Source organism: Anticarsia gemmatalis, chromosome 2 (assembly GCF_050436995.1).
Source record: "Anticarsia gemmatalis isolate Benzon Research Colony breed Stoneville strain chromosome 2, ilAntGemm2 primary, whole genome shotgun sequence".
Taxonomy (NCBI): Eukaryota; Metazoa; Arthropoda; class Insecta; order Lepidoptera; family Erebidae; genus Anticarsia; species Anticarsia gemmatalis.
In genome coordinates, this window is record NC_134746.1 from 2,680,691 (window position 1) to 2,703,924 (window position 23,234).

The 23,234-nt window shown below is 35.1% G+C and overlaps 1 protein-coding gene across 1 annotated transcript; it reads right to left on the reverse strand.

The window, feature by feature from the left end:
• Positions 1 to 2,788: 2,788 nt before the first annotated feature.
• LOC142979308 (solute carrier family 22 member 3-like) lies at positions 2,789 to 17,729 on the reverse strand. Its single transcript, XM_076124159.1, has 12 exons — positions 17,590 to 17,729; positions 12,472 to 12,707; positions 9,348 to 9,531; positions 8,721 to 8,850; positions 8,109 to 8,237; positions 7,302 to 7,494; positions 6,806 to 6,911; positions 6,066 to 6,301; positions 5,401 to 5,480; positions 4,804 to 4,979; positions 4,218 to 4,372; positions 2,789 to 3,644 (listed from the first exon to the last, which is right to left on the reverse strand). Exons 1-12 carry the CDS (start codon positions 17,617 to 17,619, stop codon positions 3,596 to 3,598), a joined length of 1,704 nt encoding a protein of 567 aa, XP_075980274.1. The 5' UTR covers positions 17,620 to 17,729; the 3' UTR covers positions 2,789 to 3,595.
• Between the last annotated feature and the right edge of the window lie 5,505 nt (positions 17,730 to 23,234).

The window sequence follows — 23,234 nt, forward strand, 5'->3', positions numbered from 1 at the left end:
TCAAACTTACTTTGACATACACATACATGCATAATATTACGCCTGTTATAATCCAAGATGTGGGAGATCGCAGAAGTGTCCGAAATACACCCACGTTTTGCCATTTATAATTAAGTCCCATGTACCTAAAAGGTGCGTGCCTATTGTTATATACCGGGCACGTCATCAAACTCCGGTCTACTATTGAGATATATTCTCATATCAATTATCTTATAAGTCCCCAACCCGCACTTTTCAAGCGTGGTTGGCTAAAGGCCTAAAGCCTCCCTCGTTGGAGTTACAATATTAAAATTATAAACCAAAAGCACTTCAACCGACCCGAAATCGGAATCAGTAAATGTCTGTAAATTAAATCTGTAAATTACCGACCACAGAGGCAGTCTAAAGTACAAGTTTATTACCTACTTTATAAATAGACATGACAATATTCCAACAATATCGATCAGATTAAAACTTATTTACATAGTTTTATCTTTCTTATTACCTGATATTAGGTTTAAGATCGTGATTACCTAATTATCTAAGTCTTCCTTATGATACGGATTTGATATAGACCGACAACTTTGTAGAGCGCCTTACATGCAAGATTCGCGGCTGGCGGAGGTATAAAAAAATATAATTCAGTAGATCAGTGACCCGCTGGCTTATAATCTATTCATTAATTACTACAACCTATGATCATCTATGCAACCTTGCATACCTGAGAGTACTTTAAAACAGTTCTTGAAGGTATGCAAAGTCCCCATGCCGCATTTGGTGCCCATGCACAGCGTGGTGGACTTAATCCCCAACCCCTCCCTCATTCCGGGAGGAGACCATTGCCCAGCCCAGGGACATTAATGGGTTAAATTTATTATTGTAATTTAGATGAATCGTTCACCGCAAGGTTCTCTACTAAGTTGACGGACTTACACTAGTTTGCTATTCCTTATCAATAGTCTGATATAAAGATAGAGTGATACCTCGAGAGTGGACTCGTGCAATTTGAGTGTTCGGAGTACATAATCTTGACAATTTGAAGATTAAGTAATCAAATGTATGTGTATTTTAAATTTACGGCCGTCAATGTAAACATGTTTACATTGTCACATTTTTCAAACAATGTTTACGCGTGAGTGTACACATAACTGCGGCATGTTTGTTTTAAACAACATTCTTATATTCTAGCTGAACGAACGGATCTGCTTTCGCTTATTTCGAACCCTTGGGGTTTGATCTTTAAAAGGATAATTAAAAAAAAGATATAAAATATTAATTGATATAATAATAACCTTTTACAATGGTAGAATGGACTTAACGACTAAGTTATATAATACATAAGTATTTAGCAGCAAGAGGTAATTTAAAAAAGAACCCTGCCTCCCTTCCGAGGGGCACCTTGCGACTTGGGAGTCAGTGTTCTGCTGATGCATCGCGCTAGATTAAGAAAAAGGAACAGCCTATATTTCAATCTGGATCTTTAATCTTCTCTCTACCACCTTTTATCAAATTTGGTTGCGAAGTTTAGTCCTGCTAGCGTACTAGGCATTCAAACTTTTGCATTCATAGTATTAGTATAAATAATTCTGCAGGTTATATTTGGTTATGCTTGTCACTTTGCCACTATTATAAAGGCTAGTCCTAGGCTTGCTACCCACTTATTCGGGTCGGTATGGTGAAATTTATTCAACAAACGCATTAGAGACAACTACTGCACTTGTTAAGTTTGTTGTGTTATTCATTTGGCTGAAAAAATCATTCGATTCGGCAGCATTTGTGGAATGAAAAAGCAATCTCGTAACAACTACTATTTTCATAAAATTTTCACTTATGCCGATCGGGTAGCTCCTTCGGGTCCGATAGTACGTTTCCATAAAGGCGCGACGATGTCGAGCGACATTTTTTCCGAACATATATCGACATAATGTTCTATTTTACCAGTTCGAATTATATGTGTATTGTTTTCACTTAAAACAAATTATCTGCAGATTACCTGTATTGTTTCTCAGTCATAGCTGCTATGGCGACGACGTTTCGGTTTAAAACTTCTATATGACGCGGATGCAATTCGCGACGCTGATACCTGCGATGAAACTCACGCATTCAACTATGACGCAGTTTCCTGCGTCATGGAGGCGTCTTCCTACGATTGTTAGCTAATAACTGTGAAGATTTGATTAGCTGCTGATAATGATAGACATTCGAATAATTGAAAATGAAATGAGAAGCGATTTATGTTCATGATTATGGTCAAAAAGTTTGTATTTATGTTATTAACGATAATCCACTTCACCTACACACAATAATTGCACGGTTTCTTGTGCGTATCAGTGCAGGCAAGGATAAAACTAGAGTGATTTGATCGTGACTCACCTTTCGAAACAAGAATGCGATAGACCAGTTCCAAGGTCTTCGCTGTATGTGACATCGTATGAACGTTGAAAGAGAATATACTTCAAGTAATGATATAAGCCTTAAGAGTTTATAGGAAGCTCAGGCGATTTCGCCTAAAGTCTAGACGATGAAGAGGCATGTGCGAGGTAGTTAGGGGGTCTATGAGTAGAAACTCTAATAATACGATCAGTCCTTCATAACGCCTTTGTCTTAGGTCCGGCGCTATCGGCATCGGTAAGAAATAGGATATTTCAGCATCCTTACATGTTGCAAGGTCCCTAAAGAGAAGGAGTCAAGCCTTTTTCTTGCCAATGATAACAACTGTGCCAGAAATACACATCGCACCCCTAGATGAAAACTTCACTAAATCAAACAAGCATTTTTTTCAGAAACTGATAAAAACTAAATTTTGTTTTTGAAAAAATGATTTTTTTTTATTTTATTTAATGGAGTTTTCATCTGGAGGTGCGATATATTGATTTACAGATGGGATTTAATTCGCAAATGGTAATTTGCAATGGTTCTTTGCACGTCTCTGGTGTATTGGTACGCACACAAACTGTTGCAGGAATAAATAAAAAGCATATATTTTTATAAATAGTTTATTTGATTTAAAGTTACATTATGTACGACTTACTTATGTATAGTTTGTACAATTATTTTAAGTAGTAAACGTATATTGTAACTAATATCACAGAATAGTTTCTTGATGTGGTCCCATTTTACATAGAAAATAGGTTTTAATCTCTTTTGTTGTAATTGAAAATTGTTGTAGAGGTATTGTCGCTGATTTCTTGACCCATAGATAAATATTGATTATATTGATATTTTAATATATTTTTTTCGTTTGTACATAAAAAAATATAACAAGTCAATGCAAATATTGAATATAAATTATATTTCTTAGACAAAATGTTATATAAACTAAAGTAGTAAACGTATTGAACTCAATTGTAAACCAATATTTATCTACAGATTGTGTGTTAAGAAATGTTCCTTACTTACACACAGTTTGACTCGATCAGGGCGTGAGTTTAACTCATATACATTGTCCAAAACTCATTAGATTGTTTATAATAGTTGCCTTCAAGTAGAGGGTCTCGCGGTTTGATTAATTTTACTCGTGTAAAACTATTGTGATATACAGTGTGTAAGTACAGAACATTACTGACTTTAGACTAGAACTTAAGATTAAAAAATGGCACCACACTTTTTGTGTTCATTAAACTTTTTCTTTTGTATATGGAGCGTCATCGCTGTCTTCTTTTTTCCTGTAAACAATAAAAAACGTAAATTAACTGAGTATTTATATCAACAAATATAACAAAAATATTTGCCTTACTATTTTAAACAAAGATATAGATCAATGAAAGTATTCCTACATGTCATAATAATATAGAAGTTAGACATGCGTTTAATAATATTGCATTACGTATGGTGTACTTATATGCAATTAAGTTCCACCGGGCGAAACTGAGGCGAGTTGCTAATAAAGGAAGTACCTAGTTTCTAACGGTGAAGTAAAACCTCGTAATGAAAGCTTGCATTCATGATAGTCTCTTTAATCGTTACGAACGGTATCAAACCCCGGCTCTCACTCGCTTTGCGTAACTTGAGAGTTTGTTAGAATTGGTATAAATTGTGCATCTCTTCAAGAACTGGTAAAAGCCCGGTTTCCATCGCGAGCGGAACGGACCTATTAATGTCTTCGTTAAACTTACAAGTGTAAACTGCATACTTTGGGATTCCAATTCAAAAAGCCGGCGTTACGGTGTGCAAGGGCAGGAAAACGTTGCCCAGGCGTGGGACAGTAATATAATCAGTATACTTTAAGTTAGTCTTACCCGCATAGCGACTGTTCTCTGATAATCTTCTCTCCATCGGCCACGGTCTGCGGCATCGCCTGTCCACTGGTCTCAGGTAGCGTCAGACTGATGCCCGCCGCTATAGCAGCTGTCGCACACATTATTACTAGGGGTAGTCGAGACCAGAGGCGTTCCTGAAAACGAGAGTAGTTAAGAATAAGATAAAGAAAGAATATAGATTAAAGTTTGTAGTTCTTAAGGATTATACGTGGTAAGGGCTAGGCCATAAATTGAACGGTTTCCTGCGTAATTCTCGAATCTGCGGGAATTCTGTGATAAAACATAGTCTTAAAGTTGTTCCATAACCCATTCTGTCTTCTCATAACAGTCAAATCATAATCGCTTCAGCGGTTTGGAGGTTGGACAAGCAGAAGATTAGGCAGACAAAAAATTCAAAATCGTTTGTTTGTATTTTAACCCATTTCTGTCGTACTGTTGTGCACCATTGGGAGTCCTCCCGGACGTTATATTGTGTATTATATAAACGCACTAGAAAAACAGTTATTTTGAAACAGACACCTCAATTTAACTAATATATATAACAGATTGTATAAGATTAACTTACCGAGTACACAATGAAAGGCGACATGAAGGTAGCGAAGTAGCCGGTGATGTGCAGCGCGGAAGACCCTGAGGCTCTGAAGCCGGTGGGCAGGATCTCCGTGCCCCACTGCACGACTGCTGTGAATGCCATGTTGATGAAGAAACGAGCCGCCACGGCTAACGTCGCTTGAGGTATACCTGCGAAACAAGATTATAGAAATAAATATAAAAATAACTTTAAAGAAAATTGATAAAATAAATACTAATGATGGTTCTTCAGAGAATTCGTATTTTTAATTATGCAGGTATATTTACCTTATTATTGTCCCGAAAAAGGTGGAAAAACCCTTTAAAACTCTGGTTTGATTTAGCCTGGGTATATGTATTTATACCATTTTTGGTTCAGATAAAGTTAAATACAATTAAAATACATTATTGAAAGGCGCCTCCACACTTGTGCCTAGAATTCACATCTTAAACTAATATGACTAATTGACTATGCATAGCTATGTATCGCGTTTAGAACGCAGCGAAAGCTTTGCGAAAACCATTGACACTTGCAGTCACACCATTACTTGGAAAGGAACATAAAATAAATATAATGAGAATATTATCATACCTTTCGGAACAAAGAGAGCGATGAATATCAAGATAGCATTTAAGGCCAACGGGAACCAAGTAAGATTTCTCCTGCCCCACCTGAAATATTAAAAACCTTCTGTTAACCGCTGCCATAGCTGTGAGGACTGCATGAGGAGACGTGTCCCTCCAAAAACGAGTTATTACGTTCCATAGATGGCTAAAAGAATATAAAATTTCATAAACCTAGTTTAAAGGAGGTTTTGCCGGATGCATAACCACCTTCTATTATTGCAAATAAGAAAGTTTATACTAGTTATCTAAACAGACCAAAAATACTAAATTGATTTTGCTGAAAACGTACCAAATCGTATGTACCAAAGGCTATAGAAAGTGTGAACTGTATTGCATGTACTGCTATTCAAGGGATACCGAACAAGATAACTAATTAAATACATAATACATACATACATAAAATCATGCCTTCCTCCCATAAGAGTAGGCCGAAACCAGTAGCTTGATTCTCTACTACTATCGACTAACGACAACCGGCTGTCATCGAGAAATTTTGAATGAAAATCTGATCAGCGCCTCTGACGGACGTCGAAGGAATAATTTTGGCAGTACATTCTAAATGTCAAACTTTTGATACTCAACAGTAGAGAATCGCGCTACTGAGATAGCTATTTTAAAAGTAATATTTACCTGTCAAGTACAACAGCCAGCAAAGCACAGGCCGGTATCTCAGTAGCAGAAGTGAAAGTGAACGCGAGGAAGAAGTCGAGGCCGAAGGAGTCAGACATGCGCACAAGCCCGTCGAACAGTATCGCACAGCCCATGTACACGATGATCATGAGCACCACCGTCCTGCACAGAGCACCGCTCTTGAACAACGCGAGGAAGGATTCCTTCTTCTCTTTCTTTTCTTTGTTTGCTGATACCTGGAAGCAAAAGTTAAATTAGGTGAAGTTGAAATCGTTAACAAATGTATTATCTAAACATATATAACTTAAAAAATTACTGACTGACATAGTGATCTATCAACGCACAACCCAAACCACTGGACGGATCGGACTGAAATTTGGCATGCCGGTAATTGTTATGACGTAGGCATCCGCTAAAAAAGAATTTTGATCAATTCTACTTATGAAAGTTCGTATGACAATTCTGTCCTAAGACACAAACCACGCAGACGAAGTCGCGGGCAAAAGCTAGTCTTCCATACAGGTGCGCGTACATGGGTGCAAACTTTTTATTTTCCTCGACTACAAGTAAAAGTGGTGGTAAGGGGAGGGTGGGTTATTGAGAACACGTATACCTATCTTCCCCTATACGATAACCACCAAAGATGGGAAAACACACTTTATCCATGTGTAGATATTTACTTCAAATGATAATTAAGCTCAGTTTTCTGAGGAGTAATTGACTTGACGAGAGAAACTTACAACAAAGTCTTCCATAACATCATCAGGGATCTTCGTTCCATTGACAGTCTCGAACTTCCTCAGCACCTTCACTGCTTTATTGACGCGCCCGCGACTTAGTAACCATCTGTAATGAATAAATGTTAGTTAACAATAAAGTCAAACCAATGGTGCTTGGTTCGATAAACTTAAGCGATTATAATGTACGAAATTGTACGAGTATATGAAATAATAAATTGTTCTATAGTGACAATTGCGCGTAGGTCTCGTCCCAGATTGAGAGATGTATGAGAACTTGAGTGCTAGGGGAATGTTTAAGGGACTCAAAATTCATAACACATTAGAGTATTTATCGAATATGGAGAAATTGACACATAAAAGGTATATAGAATAATTAAATTTGTTTCAACGGCACTCGTTAGGAGCGCTGCCGCTGATAAGTTTTTCTTACAAAATGTAGTCCATAACTAACTGCTTTAGTTGTTAAATTCTAATAGTATATTAACCTAGTACCTACCTAGCACTCTCCGGCAGTAACCAGGGCGCGAGCACCAAGAACAGCATGGGCGTAGAAGTGAACCACATGAGCGTGCGCCAGTTGTTGAGCCACAGCGCGATCCACGGCAGCGACACGCAGCCCGAGCCGAAGAATATCGCAAAACACATCGTCGCTACCCATGTACGGTGTTTAGGACCTACGTATTCCAATGCTGGAAGAAGAATTCGACTGGTTTTATTCACTGTTTTTCAAGAATCAAACAAGAACCTGATGACATTGGAGACTTTACAAACATTAAAAGTTGGTAAAGACCAGTGGTTTTATTAATCTATACTAATATAATATTTATAATATTATAAAGCTGAAGAGTTTGTTTGTTTGTTTGTTTGAACGCGCTAATCTCAGGAACTAATGGTCCGACAGAAAAAATATTTTAGTGTTAGATAGATCATTTATCGAGGGAGGCTTTAGGCTATATACCATCACGCTACGACCAATTGAAGCAGAGTACCAGTAAAAAATATTACAAAAATGGTGAACATTTTGACGCATTCACTCTTATGTGACGCAAGCGAAGTTGCGCGGGTCAGCTAGTTAGATATAAAATCTATGAGTAGAAAAGATTAATTTGTGGATTTCTGTATTTTTACACGTGGAATTGAATGAGACCCGTGACCTAAAAGGTTGAGTTATGCGGCACAGTATAGGTAGAGCTCGTTACGATAATACCACCGCATAGAATTGATTTTTTACTGGCAAAAAAGTAATGCCAAATAAGACACCGTATCTTGAATATAAAATAGAAGCTAAAAATTATTAACTCACTTAAAATGTACAACATCATGAAGCAGTTATCGTAGGCCATCCCCACGAAGAACCTGACGAGAATGAAGTCCCACACGCCAGTCGTGAAGGTAGTCGCCACACCACCGATACCGCCGATCAAGTTTGCAGCTGAAATTATAACGATAATACAGTTTTTACTTTATTATAGTTACTCATATAGCCCTTAATTTTAGTTAAAATCTATGAAGGCAGCTACTTTTGCACATAAATTGATTATTTACTTATCTACAGGTTTACCACCTTCCAATATAGGATTAGTAGTCGAGTGACCTAAGTGCTGTCTTCGCTTGTAGAAAAAGTATTTAATATGTAACCCCAGATCTTCGGTCACAAACTGGCAGCCTAGCAGACAATATTTCACATAGCGTCTTTGCATTATAAAGTATTTCTTAAAAAATAGACTATGGGCGCTGATAAATGTCCGATTTTTCGATAGTTGCTCAATAGCTGGTACATTTTGTGGAGATAACTTATGTACAACTTAGGTCATAGAGGCGATGATAGCGACAAGTCAACGGCCTGTCGACATTCGGCCTTGGTGTTTAGTCAACTGTTACAAATGAACATAACTAAATATAGCTTATTGCGTACCTACTAAAGCAGGAACTCTTCCGAATCTATCAGCCACCCATCCTAGGAGCACTCCTCCGGCCATTGACCCCGCGAAGAACATCGACTGAGCTGTCGGCACGTAGCTAGAGCTATCACACACCCATTCCCTCTGCAAATACGAAAAGAATTAGTTAGTTATATCCCAATAAGGTTTATGAGGTATTTTGTTTAATCTTTAAATGTTTTAATTACAGGTAACAGCAGTTAGAAGAGAAATAAACGCAAATTCGTAAGAACTTGAAGCGGACTTCTGGCTAACTGACTGACGTACTCGTAGGTCTATACGGATAGACCTACACAAAATTCACACGGGTGAGTTTTGCCATTTTGAATGCTTACTAGTTGTTTATGCACTGCTTATTGGTGGATTCAGGTCATTCTAGGGGCGACATGGGAGCACGTGAAAACCTTAATAATATAGTTTTTATTGCCCGTGCCCCTCCTTCATAATGTCTTAGTTTAGATATCAATAGCAGTTCCTGCACTGCTTATTCGTGAATCCAGGTCACTCCTGGAGCGACATGGGAGCACGTGAAAACCTTAAACCGTAGTTCCGGTCTTGTCTGTCCATTCTGGATTAGCCCATTGTAAAATCATCATGCTTACCTCAGTAACAACAGTCTCATAAGGTATATCAGTAAAGTCGAACTCCCAGCCGTGCTGACACGGCACCATGGGCGTGCCTGCCACCGGCGGAGTGAGGCTCTCCAGGACTTGCGTCCAGTTCGTGTCGAACGTCATGCAGCGGTCAAACTCGCCCGTTGGTGTTAGTGGCGATGATAAGTTACGTCTGGAATATTAGACAACATTATTGATAACCAGCTGACATGTGTTGTGCGTTTTTTAAACTTTGTTTACTTATTTCTGCCTCATAGGGCTTGGAAAAGTGTCTGTGACTCTGTGATTGATCGAGATCAAAAGCTATTTTCGTGAGAAAATAAATTGATTTAGCAATTTTGCAGCGACTGTTTCGCAGTTCAATAGACACATCAGATCGTACCCATCTTAATGCAAATTGTGCCTGTTGTTTGTTTTGTGTTCCTTTGGTAAAAAAAAGTTTAAAATTAAATTCTCAGGCCAAAAAAATTTTAGCTTATCTTAGAAAAGTCAAGTGGTCTTGTTTCCATAAATCACGTCATATCTAACACATTTCCCAACAACTTTTACGAAATATATTTTTTATCGTCTGGCTATTTGTTGAAATCTCTGCTATCTATTGTCCATATCAGTAAGGTAGCCTTAGAAAATCTTTTATTTACAGTAATCTACACTCCAACGGATTTAAATCACGATAAACATAGAAAATAAATCAAAGATAATAGTTGTATTATCAAACCTTCGATTTCGTCGCTGGGCAATTTGGACGATGGAGTACCAACTTACTTATTATCTATCTATCCATATAAATAAAAATGAATCACTATGTACCTACACGCATAACTTTTAAACAACTTAACCAAACCTCTTTTTCTTATGTGTAAGTATGTTTGTAAGAAAAGATGTATGGATGTGAATGAGGCAAGGGAAGTTCGTAAGGATCGTAACAAGTGGCGGTCTTTGGTCTGTGCCTTGGACACTATGAGAAGTTGTAACTGTCGGGAGAAGATTTGTATGGGACCGACGAGATCAGAATTCAGATAAAATTGTAGTAGGTATACCCGGACGAAGTCGGCCCAGTCCGCTACTACAGGTATAAAGATAGTGATAAGATTTCGACCGCTCACGTGGTGTCTGATTCATTAATGTTTTAATTGTTCTAAAGGCAATTAATAAAGTGTTTTATAATTCATGAATCATGTGGGTACGCGTGTAAGTGATAACAGTGATAAATAATTGGGATCATGTAATCTGTAGCGCGATTCTCTACCTCTTTTGATAACCGGCTAGCTTTTGGAAAATTGTGTATGAAAATCTGATCAGCGCGGCAGCGCCTCTAGCGGGGGCAGTGAGAAAAGTATTTTTGTACTTTATTATTAATGTCAAACTCTCGATATTTGTTAGAACCGACTGTAAAGAATCTTGCTACTGTTCGGCTATTAGTTGGGTAAAGCTTTGTGATCGTTTTGTTCTTAATCTTTCAATACAATAAAAATATCACAAAATATACACTTATGCAGCATATTAATTACAGACACTTCATTTTAAATAGGGATTGATGGTTTTACTTGCACAATAACTATTGTTTAGATAAATAGTGTGTGTGTGCACTATCAGTGCAAACGTTGTTCAAATGCTTAAATTAAAATAAGTATGTCCGATCGCAATCTCCGTGTAAAATAAAATTAAAGTCAAGTTGTGACATTTCAAAGTATTTATCTCTAAAACAGGTTAAAACTACGTCTTAAAATGCCTAGATTCTAGATGTTCTTAAGTTATCTAGCTTAGCATAATAATCTAGATTTAAATAAATAAAATAAATATCATTGAACTCACACACGGTCATTTGATTCTAAAATAAGCAGAGCTTGTACTATGGTAACCAAATAACTGATAAACATACTTATATACTTCGAAATAAATACTTATATACATAGATAAATTAACAACCAGGCTCAAAACAGATACTCGCAGTACACAAATATTTGTCCCGGGTGGAATTTGAACCCACCACACGCGGCGCTACGGTTATTGCGGGCGGCGAAGTAACCACTTTAACAACTGCGCCAGACATGCAATTAAATATATTATGTTATCTGCTTAGATTGTTTACAGCACCTGCCAAATATTGTAACTTTCAGATTAGTGCCGAAATATAGAAACGAAATAATTCCATTCAATATATTTTATCAATAAATACTTCGATATAAAGCTTTAATATGAAATAGTACTTACTTGTAATATTCTATTCTGATGATACATGGCGATAGAGCGTTTTCATTGGATAAAATTCTTTACAGTTTCCGGAGATAAAACTAGAGTATTATAATCCTAGTAATCCTACTATGCTACTAATATTATAAATGCGAAAGTTTGTGACTATGTATGTATAGATGTTTGTTACTCTTTCACGCAAATACTACAGAATCGATTACGATGAAATTTAGTATGTAGGTAGCTGAAGACCCAGAATAACACATAGGCTACTTTTGATCTCGGAGTTCCCGAGGGATCGGGATTTACTTGGGGAGGGTTTCCACGCGGACGAGATCGCAGGTGGCCTCTAGTTTGACATATTTTAACGGATGTCTTATCTTACCGTCGGATTTATCATATTCTAGTTGCTCAGTTGCTCATGAGAGCAGTATTTTTTATCGTTTCATTCAAGCTCATCATGGATTACGTTTACGACAATCGGAACTTAGGTGTACGATGACAAATGTTATAGTAGGATTAAACATGATTAATACTTTCTGTACTACAATTGCTGCAGTTAAAAATACCCAGTTTGTAAAATGATAAAAAGGTACCTATCACTGTGAGCTGTAAAGAAGGCAAAAAATTTAACATACTTTGACTCACTAATGCTCGGTAAACGCTATTGAATAGATAAACTACCGCTAAATGTACCTCAGAAACGGGAGTAAGTTAGCGCATTTAACTTCTGATATATGTACATATGTATCAAATATTAAAAAGATTAAGCAGCAGATTCTTAACAAACGGGCAACATTAACAGAAATTCTGCTTTATAAATTTTAGGGAAATTTCTACACTTTGAAAGTATCAAATATATCTTCAGCATTCTTTCTGATATTAAGATAAAAGTTGAAATATATCTTGTAGTCCTCACCTCAACTCCATACTCAAATTGGCAGCAATCAGCTCAGGAACTTTACACCAATGGCTCTGCGGCGCCACGGTGATGAACATCTGGACGAAGTAGATCCACGCGAAGAACACGCCAATGGGCATCATGCCCAGGAACATGAGCTTCTGGTACAGTCCCATGTCACCCACATGGTACATCACCGTCTCCAGCATGTCGGTCTCATTGTCGGGGTTACTGTTTAGACCTTCCTTTACCTCCTGAAAGTTTAAAAGAGAGAATTGATAAAGTGAAGTCTTTCAAAAATGTGTTGAAGGAGTATATTCCCATTAGTCCCCTCTGGGGATAGTGCTAGAGGGTACTATGGTAATACACTGTTGAAAGAGCTTTGTATGTCGTCTTGAAATCTAAACTTTCCTGTTGATTGGGTGACTGAATGACTATTATATGAGTCAGTCTAGTGACCACGGTCTATGTCGCTTGCATAAAAACATCAAGCAAGAGTGCTTGAAAATGTCATCAAATTTTAAACAAGAAGGATATTTAATATGTTTACGTCAGTCACTTGAAGATACAGTAGCCTATCTCTCTGCTGTTTTATAGCAATGCAAAATTATTTTACTCCTATTTCTATGTAGGTTTTACGTTCCATATTTATTTAGGGCTTCTACATAAGCATTTCAGTAACTACCACCCATCTCTATTAAATACCCATCACATAAGAAGAATATGTTTGCACCGAAAAATGGCCTAATTTCAATGATAACCTTAATAGATACGTACTCATAAAAGATCAATGACAATTATCTTTTACAAGTAATTAAAGTTACATGTATCCTTGCGAAAGCACGTGTCAATAAGACTATAACACTAACGTGGCAATATATTGTGATATCGTGATATATGGTTGCAATATCCGCAACAACGATAGGTATCGGCTGATAACAACACAATCTAACATCTACAACAATGAGATAAAAAGATCAAGAGCAACGTAACGATTAATAGGGGAAAAATATGTGCAAAGATTAAAGTAAGCAGTATTTTTTATAGTAATACTTTCCCTCTTATTCATAAACCTATTTTAGTTAAAAACTTTTATAATATGTTTTCTCTTTTTCATTTCGCTAAGGAGTGAAAGAAACAAAACACTTTGTAAGCCTTTCATAACTTCATATATTTTTATGAAAAAGACGGTTAGTCTTTAGGACCATTATCTTTATCTTTTACAGTTACTTGTGGCACGCACTAATTTTACCCGGTCTTGCCGTCTTGGATTCATGCACGTTCTTTTATTTGTAGCCTAGTAATAAAAAAATAATCTTTCGGACAGTATTTTTTATTTATTTACGTAGTGGTTACGGATATTACTCCCTAACACAGACAGCATCAGGTATACATTCGTTCATTGTAAAATTACGATTTAAACGACGATTTAAGATAACATACGCTTAGATCAGGATATGGGCATCTTTAGCTTAGGTTTCAAGTCACAAGTTTCCGAAAAAGGTTGTATAACTAAGTAACTGAATAACTTAGCTAATAAGCTTCGTAATGCCAAAATAAGGAAGTAACAATAGAGGGTTACAAAGTATCAAGATGGTTGAAGTGCCTGGACTGTTTCTATTGTAAAGACATACGAAGCCAATTTGTAATCGAATACACTACTGAAAAGCAAGTTAATACACGTACACTCCCGTTATGAGAATACTAACATAACTTCAGTATTCTAATAGCTTGGAGAGTGATCCAAATTGGCGAACTTTAGTTCCTTTGTAATTACAATAAAACGATTAAAAATGCTATATTCTATCTATCTCAAAGCCTAAAAAATAACCGGTAATGGCAGACCATAGTTCTTTTGCCTATAAAGTAATTATGACTGAAACATTTAAGCATTTATTGCATTTTAAATAACTTAAGACCGTTATCGGTCATGACATAAAATAATATGTTTAATTATAATTGTGATAGCCCAATTAACAGATTAGTCAAGTCAGAGGTTATGACTTATGAGTTTGAACTGTCTGATTATTTTGTAGAACACTTATTAAAGGTGGAGTTAAAATATGTCGAAATGTTAAACGCTTATAAAAGGTAGATCAAATCTTTTTCCTATTTAACTGCAACTAAAATGGTAAATGAAGGAACAGATTGCATATATTATATAGGTCTTTTTCTTATGCTACGTTTAACGTAGCAATTTTCACACATCAGAAGCTCGAGGTCATTGACATTATAACTACTATACGTAAGTGATTTTTGTACGCAACTCTCTCACTAAGATTCGATATTGTATCGTGGGAACTTTTACAAAATTTCAATAGCAAACGCGAAACACACATGAGTTCGTAACAATACCTATATGAAAATTAAAAATTCGCTAATATTTGTTGCTTGCGATCCTAGAAAATACCACTTATAAAGACACCCTAAACAATAATATTATATGGAAGAAGATCTTGGGCCTGCGCTTACCGGTGTCGGCAAGGTTTAGGATCTTTTGCCTTCAATGAAATAATGATTTCTTTTCAGTAAAAACACGTCAGCCTGTGGTTTAAATACGGTGCCAATTCTCTGCACCTGTCGAAAACTATACTTCACATGCTTCAGGACTCCTTGATGTCCTAAAGGCGTTGCAGCATGCCAAGGCATAAGATCCCGATTATATGCGCTTGCATCTAAGGATGCCGAAACAATCTTTTCCTTGCCGATATCAATAATGGACTTTACCAAAGGCTCACGTGTTTTAAACAACAATAATATTCACGTGCTTATATTAAAACCTATGTTTATTTAATCGACCCAATATTTAATTTAAAGACCCTGTTTATCAATATTTTTATATCGATATATCTGATAAGATTCCATTCAAATCCAATCTCTATATACTTATTGTTGATTAGAATTTAATGTTTCAATAATACCCCACGTAACTATATATCTGATATGAGAATTATTCAATCGTTCTCCCATTTTCCTCGATATTTATTCTTGGCGATGCTGTCAAGTATCAAAATTTGGTAGAAAGATAGACATATCTTCAGCTATCTACTCGTCGTATTATAAAGAGAGCAAGAATTTTGCGAGTTTGTATTTAGGGGCTATCTCCGAAACTACTGAACGAGTTAATAAAATTCTTACTCCATTTGTATTAAATTATTAAATTTAATCCATTACTGTCCCACTGCTGGGCAAGGGTTTCCTCCCGTAATGAGGGAGAGGTTAGGCCTTGAGTCAACCACGCTGGCCAAGTGCGGATTGGGGACTTTTCATGCCCTCAATAAATGTATTAAACAAATTTTAGGCATGCAAGGTTTCCTCACGATGTTTTCCTAATTTAGTAAGGAACCTTAAACTAGAAGGACTTATACTACGTACCTACTTATATATTTTGTATGTATATAAAAAATTGCGACAGCGAGCCCTTATGTAAGTCAAGAATCAGTTCGCACCCGGTAACGAAACGTCAAAATGCTCGATGACGAATAGTCAGTTGACGTGAGAGTTTATTTAATTTCATTTATTCAATTCAATAACTATATAAATAATAGAATTGTGTCTGAATGACTAAAAAAAAATAAAGTTACATTAGAATATGGTTAACAAAGTTTATGGTAAAACAAAAATAAGAAGTCTTGGGCTATGATTTACTAGAGGAGAGAAGCTGCGCGATCAGTTACATAGTTAAAAATAAATTTAAATATAAACCGAAACTCCTACACCATTTGATTACGTACGTGCATTTTTATGAATAAACAAAGTAACACCGCCATTTTTATAACGCGGTCAGCCGGTCAGACACTTACATGAAGATCTGTACAAATAAACTCAAAAGTCATTGCAAGGCCGAGAAACCACATGTGTAAACAGAACAACTCCATAACATTTGATAATCATTTATTTATATTTACGAAGTCTTGTCCGTGGACTATAGCTCTACGGCTAATTATCTACGTAATTCCCGTACCCGAGATATTCCCGTAATAAAAACTAGGTTAAGTCCTTTATCGAGTCTCAAACTATCTTGTTACAAATTATTTAAGTAATAAAAACTCAAACTATTATTTATTTTACACCATTTCATATAAATCGATTCAGTCGATTGTGTATGGAGAAGAGAAAAATAGGTAGAGCTACGTTAGTAGGTATTATTCATAGACGTTTATGACCAGTTTATGTGCAACTTATCTACTATGCTGACCACGTGCGCGTACGCAAACATTGTTACTTATTAACTTGAATATAATAGGCAAATTGAAACCCAATGTCGTTTATGGTTAAGTGTTAACGTAAAGTAACTAGTTATATATTATAACCTCCTTAACTCCGGATTAAATAATATAATAATATATTATTAAATATTATAATAATTATTATATTACAATAGTTCTCAATAGCAGCCCGGAGTTTCGAAACGTGCCCGGTAGGTATATAAAAGGTTCCCACCCTATTACATGGGACTAACATTGTTAGTGACGAAACGTGGGTGTGGTTCAAACACGTCTGTCTACGCCTACGGGTAAAGCAGACGTGATATTATCTATGTATGTATGTTTATAAATTAAACATATTTAAAAACAGGTTTGCTATTTATTTTTAACCTGCGCGACATTTGAACTATCACCTGACATATCATTAGCATAAAATTATATTTAGCAAAGAGTCCTCTTAATACCTCAACAAACAACTGCTAAAAGCAATTATTCATTAAACAGTTTTTAGATAAATTAACTACTAAAAGTATGTAATAGTTCTGTCTACTGTTAGTAATACAATAAATAAATTAAACACTATGAAGCTCATTAAATTAATTCAAAAGCATTCTAACCTATCTCTCAAGCAGGGTACTTAATTTAAATATACAGTTAAAAAATAAATTTATTCCTTTTTGTTATTTTTTCAAACTTGCAAAAAAGTTTCGTCTTGGTTATTGTCAATTATGCGTGACAGCTGTAGATAAGCTAAGTCATGGCCCCCTAGCGGTAAAACTTTGACTCTAAGTTAACACAACAAAAAAATTTAGCACCACGTGTTTAATACTAAACAAAAGTTTTTAAAATCTATTTTATGAATAAAGTAGTTTGAAAGTAATTGTAAATATGTTATTGTTAGTTAAAAATAACAAAAATAAATACTAACATTGTCTTCCAGCTGATTTTTGGTCGCCATTTTGCGCGCACACCGTTTACCGCCAAAAACGCGAGTTCGTTCACATAAGGCCGAACACTGAATGACTATATTTGACGCTTATCGGTATTAATAACGGATTTATCTAAACATTATTACATGCTGATGATTCAATTGCGCAATGTTTCATTGATTAAAGCTCTGTATCCATGTTAATGAAGAAATTATCATTTTCTAATACAACTTGAACATCTTGGTAAAATTATTGACGAATATTTTTTTTAAAGTTCCCAGTCTCGTTAGTCTAAACAGCTGCGTCTGCGACTGTAGATAACAAGGTCACGAGTTTGATTCCCGCGGGTCAGATGTGCTTATTTTCATTCTTCGTAGTATCTCGAGGATTATTGTTTTGTAAATTATGTCTGGAGATAAAATCATCGTATGTTGTTACTTTTTACTCCATATAGGTAATTTAACTGTAGTAGTATCTACCTGTTTTTTGATATAAGTAAAACAATGTAGATTTCGGTAAGGGGACTGAATTTAAATAAGTAGTATTTCTTTTTGTTTCCTGGGTCATTCCGTCGCTGTAAATAGAATAACAAATTCAGAAAGCTGGACGTTATCGATAAGGGGGATCACTTGTTGTCCTTAGTGCTACAACTTAACACGTTATTAGGTTTAGCAGTACAGAATAAGTATATTATTATACTTATTAAATTGGATGATAGATATTCAAAAAAATAAAATTACTTTCAGCAGATGAGTTGATTCTTAATCATCGAGTCCACTCTCTAAGATGATAACTAAAAAAATAAATAAAATAATTAACTTTCACTAGTAAAGCTAATCAACATTTCTTTTATTCAATTAAAACTTTATTGAAAACTTTTGCCATTAAAACGTAACAACGGTAACGTAAAACTTGCACGTTCATCGAGTAAAACCGTTTGTGAGTACAGAGCTTTACTCGATCTAGGTACCATAGATAATAATAGTATGAGTAGGTATAATTGTACCCAACGAGTTATTGCTTGCCAAGGAGGCCGACAGTACGGACTATTTACATAAATATTAGATTTTTACCTTCATTCTGTGCCCATGAATGTTGATCCTAATTAGTTTGTAACTGGATTAGACCATTGATTTTTCTAATGTTCAAAATGAGTACTCAATCAAGAAACCCTTGATTTTTTTAAAATTATATCTAATATTGTGCCGTGATTTCGCTCACTGTCGCATGTCGGTTTAAAATTGAATCTGACAGCTAAAATTATTTTTTTTGTTACAAAACTAAGACTCTACTGGCGTACAAAATTGAAGCCCCTATTTCAATTTACTCTTTGGTTTTTGATAAAAACCTAGCTTAAGTTTGATATCAAGTCTTCAGCTAGAAACAAATTTAACACATTACTGTCCCACTACTGGGTCCTCCCGTAATGATGGAGCCTTGAGTCGGCCACGATGGCCAAGTGCGTCCCCATGTTAAATGTTCAAGAAAGAATAAAAATATAATGAATTGTAAAATTACCCATAGGTTTCTTCAAGCGATAATCAAATGATAATATTGACAATTGAAAATTACCAGAAATCTGCTACGTGTTTTTTAGAGGGTTTCCCTATTTGCAAAATTTATCAAGCCTATCTAATCAGCGGTCAGGAATCACTGAGTTGGGTATTGAGTTGCTATCGTCATGTTTTGTATGGAGAATTGATTAGTGCTCCTTAGTATATTATTGAAAAATTATTTCCCAGTTTCGAGCTCAATACGTTAGTATTAAACTTAAAACAGTCTCAGTCAGTAAGTCCTCCTAGCCGATTTCTTACTTCCACGCGCCGGTGCCGGTCATGTTGGTTATTCATTCCATCGAGCTACACCTAAGGATGATTGACAAGTGTATTGTGCAGGCACACATATGAACAATACTAAGTAAACTCCCGTAAAGTTAATAGGTGTCAGTGAAACTAAAAAAAAAATGTCGGTGTTAACAACACCATTTCGGAATACGAGTCCGTACCTTTCACGCGCCATTTTAAAACTCTACCAATGCGCCACAGATGCAAATAAACTAGAGCTATTGATAGGATAGTAAAGTAAGAACTAAATAAAAGTATTAGTATTTTGTAATAAAAATATCATGGTGAAATACAATTCCATTTATTTATTTGTAAAGAAATAAAACAATACTAAGTGGAATAAATAGTGCTTCCATTTACACTCCTTTTATTATCTTGACATTTATGTTTTTAAAAGTATCTAATGAAAATAATATTGAAACCGTCGTAAAGCGTATCATATAAAAAAATTGTAGAGACAACCTAGTAAAAGCCTTGGCACAATAAGATTATTATTATTTTTATTAATAATTCTGTTTTTCCGAAATAAAGAACTTACAAATAGGTATCAAACAGGCCAGTGTGAGCTGCGTGAGCCAACGGATCACGGATGTTTAAAATTCTGGTAAAGGTAAATTTTTTGGTGAACATTGCACGCAAGGCTCTCTACCGTGGAAAACGGAAAATGTATATTTTCTATGCCCTATACTAATTTTAAGTTACTTAGTTTGAAGCTACTTTAGTTAATTGAAGAACCTAAGTTGTTGGACCATAGAAGTTTGCTTGAAATTAAATGTTCATAAGAAACGATGCAGGGAGAAAAGACATTTTAAGCTTATGTACATTACTCACGAGAAAGTTACACAAGACAATCATGAGGATGTTTGAAGAACAAACATATTGTGTTGATATACCTACGATTAAAATTGTGAATCATGGCAATAAATGACATAATTACTTCCTCATTCATGTCAAACAAACTATCATTTTTACACATCATTGAAAATTAGGTATAAGAAAAGCCATTATTTGGATTTTAGATGATTATCAGCCGCTCCGGATGTAATATATCAAAATCATGTGATTTTAAAATCAATCAATTATATTAAAACCTCTTCCTAAGTTTGTTTCTTTAGTTATTAGTCATAATATTAATGAGATAAAAGATAAATATGACTTTGCAATATCTGTATCATATCTTTTATAAGTGTACCTACATAAATAAGTTTTACACGTGGCCTTGGTTATGTCTTGAATCTGATTCTGAAATCTGAATCTTACTTAATTTATTTACAAGAAAATTCTCTTTTTTTGATACTGAAACTCCTTTTCTCACTAAAACGGTAATAAATGGTGAGAAAATAAATCCTAAATCCTTGGAGCTAAATATGAAATAGCAAAATGATGATATTAAAAAATTCTAAAAGCTACGCAAATAAATATTACTTCTTAGAGAGTGTTTTGAAATATCCAAAACTAATACATTATTTAGTAAAGAACATTAATGCAATATTAATATTAATAAACTAAGGCTAAGACTTGTAAACTTGAATTTTTCATTGAAATATTGCCCTACAAAGAAATATATTTTCGCTCCCTCCACCATTGTGGATCTGGCCACACAAATTATCTTTGTACTTATTAATAAGGTGTTGGACTATAGTAGTTTGCGTGAAATCAAATGTTCATATGAAACTATAAAGGTGATAGGCCATTTTAAACTTATGTACATTCCGAGAAAGTTGAGGAGCTCGTGGCTTAGTTAACTACAGCCGCGCCGATCGATCTCTGAGGTTAAACAACGCGTGCCGAGGCTGATCTGAGGATGAGAATCATCTTATACATATCGAGTTCCTGCTTATTTCGGAAGGCACGTTAAATTGTGGGTCCCGGCTGTCATTTTCGAAGATCTTTGACAGTCGTTAACAGTAGATAGAAGTTAGAAGCTTGAAAGTCTGACAACCAGTTTTACCAAAGGGTATCTATCGTGTCATATCCCAGGTAACTGGGTTGTGGAGGTCAGGTAGGCAGTCGCTCCATGTAAAATACTGGTATCCAACTGCATCCGGTGAGACTGGAAGCCGACTACAACATAGTTTGGAACAAAGACTAAGCTAATATATACATTCCGAGAAAGTTAACGTCATAGGAAAAAGGGACAATCATGAGGCTATTCCGAGAACAAAAAATGGACAATCATAGTAATAATCGGCATAATAAGGTACTTCCTTATTTATGTAAGATGAACTATCGTATTTAAACATCAGTAAAAAATAGGTTTAAGAAAAGATAAATAAAATTCAGTATCTTATTAATTCACATCCCCTCAAAACAGTTTGTCATCATGAAACGAATTATTTCATCATCAACATTGAACAAGACTTAGTACGAATTTAGTACAATCTATTTAATCTGTATTAATGTAGGTATGTATTACTCATTCATTTTATTTATCAATCAACACATCTGTTATTATCTAAATATATGATATCAAATGAAAAATCCAGTTTGAACATGAAACTTTGCAATTTTGTTGCCAAGGGATTTAATAATAATAATGTCCTCCTGGCCGATATTCGGGTACGGCAGACAGTTTTATTGGAATCAGCCAACTGTGCAGGACTTTGTTCGTAGTGACGTCGCTTCAAAATTAAAATCATTGAGTATCGAAAACCTAGCCTAATGTATGAAAAGAATTGCTACTGGTTACAGGTATGGCTACGTAAATAGTGATTTACACAGTCACCAAGGAAATAACATTGGTCAACACGAATTTTGAGTCTGAGTTCTGTACCTCTGATTTTGATTACGTATACCTAACTAAATATAGAAATAATATTTTTATCTAATAAAGTTTGCTTTTGTAGCTTTTAGAACGAATTTTAAATTTTAATGGAAAAGCTCTTTTTTTACATTCAATTATAAATACATAAGAGTAAAAAAGTTATGATTTATATATTTTTATTAATTTAAATGATGAAATAAGGCATAAAGAAACACAAAATACAAGAAGGATATAATTTTTTTTTAGAAATGAATCCTTTTGGTTTTTCTTGTGTGAAAATAGGAACTTGATGTGTCAGTAGGCTCTCTCCATATTCGTGGTACTCCAAACTTCATCTTTTTTTTTCTCTCCTCAGTACCAGGCTGAAAAAAATATTAATAACATTAATTAACAAGGTACACATGTAATGTATATTTAAAAAAATATGTATATAGGCATATAAATGTTCACTAAATATATGGAGTATTTTCTTACCTTCTAAAGTGTTTCTGCAGTTATTACACAAGAAGTGAGGTGCCCATATTTTATCCGGATTTCGTACTGACATGTTAAAGCAAGCTTCATAGGCTTCACAAAATGCCTTATTTGATGATAAACAAATTTTATTGGTTTTCACTTTAATAAATTCATCACAAATGTAGCAAAAAGAGTCCACGTCGTTTTTACACTTTTTCGATGCCATTTTTAGACCCCGTGACGCAAAAAAATACGTTATTCCTTAAGAACGCGCACGCGCATACTGCCATGATACTCTGCTGCCACTCACTTCACACCCCCAACCCCCTCACCCCTGGTTTTGCATCATAAATGCAACGGCTTTTCAAAAGATCTGCCATAACCCCATATATTTAGGTTTCGTTATATATAGTACAAAAGCAAACTTAATTTATTATTAATGTTGTACCTGTTTTCCTTTTGATATATATTATCAGAAAATATTCACTAAAACACAGGCTCAAAAAAAAAAAATTTTTTTGTCGACTTGTGTAATCAGCGGCTAAATTGAAAAATCTCTTTCGTCTAAAGCTGTTCTTAA

Bases quoted from the DNA above. Each gene is read 5' to 3' on its own strand.
- LOC142979308 (XM_076124159.1), bottom strand. From the start codon at position 17,619: ATGGCGACCAAAAATCAGCTGGAAGACAAT. The intron at 7,495-8,108 runs GTGAGTTAATAA...TTCTTCTTCCAG, and splicing joins CATGATGTTGTACATTTTAA to CATTGGAATACGTAGGTCCT. The intron at 4,980-5,400 runs GTATGATAATAT...CTTGTTTCGCAG, and splicing joins CGCTCTCTTTGTTCCGAAAG to GTATACCTCAAGCGACGTTA.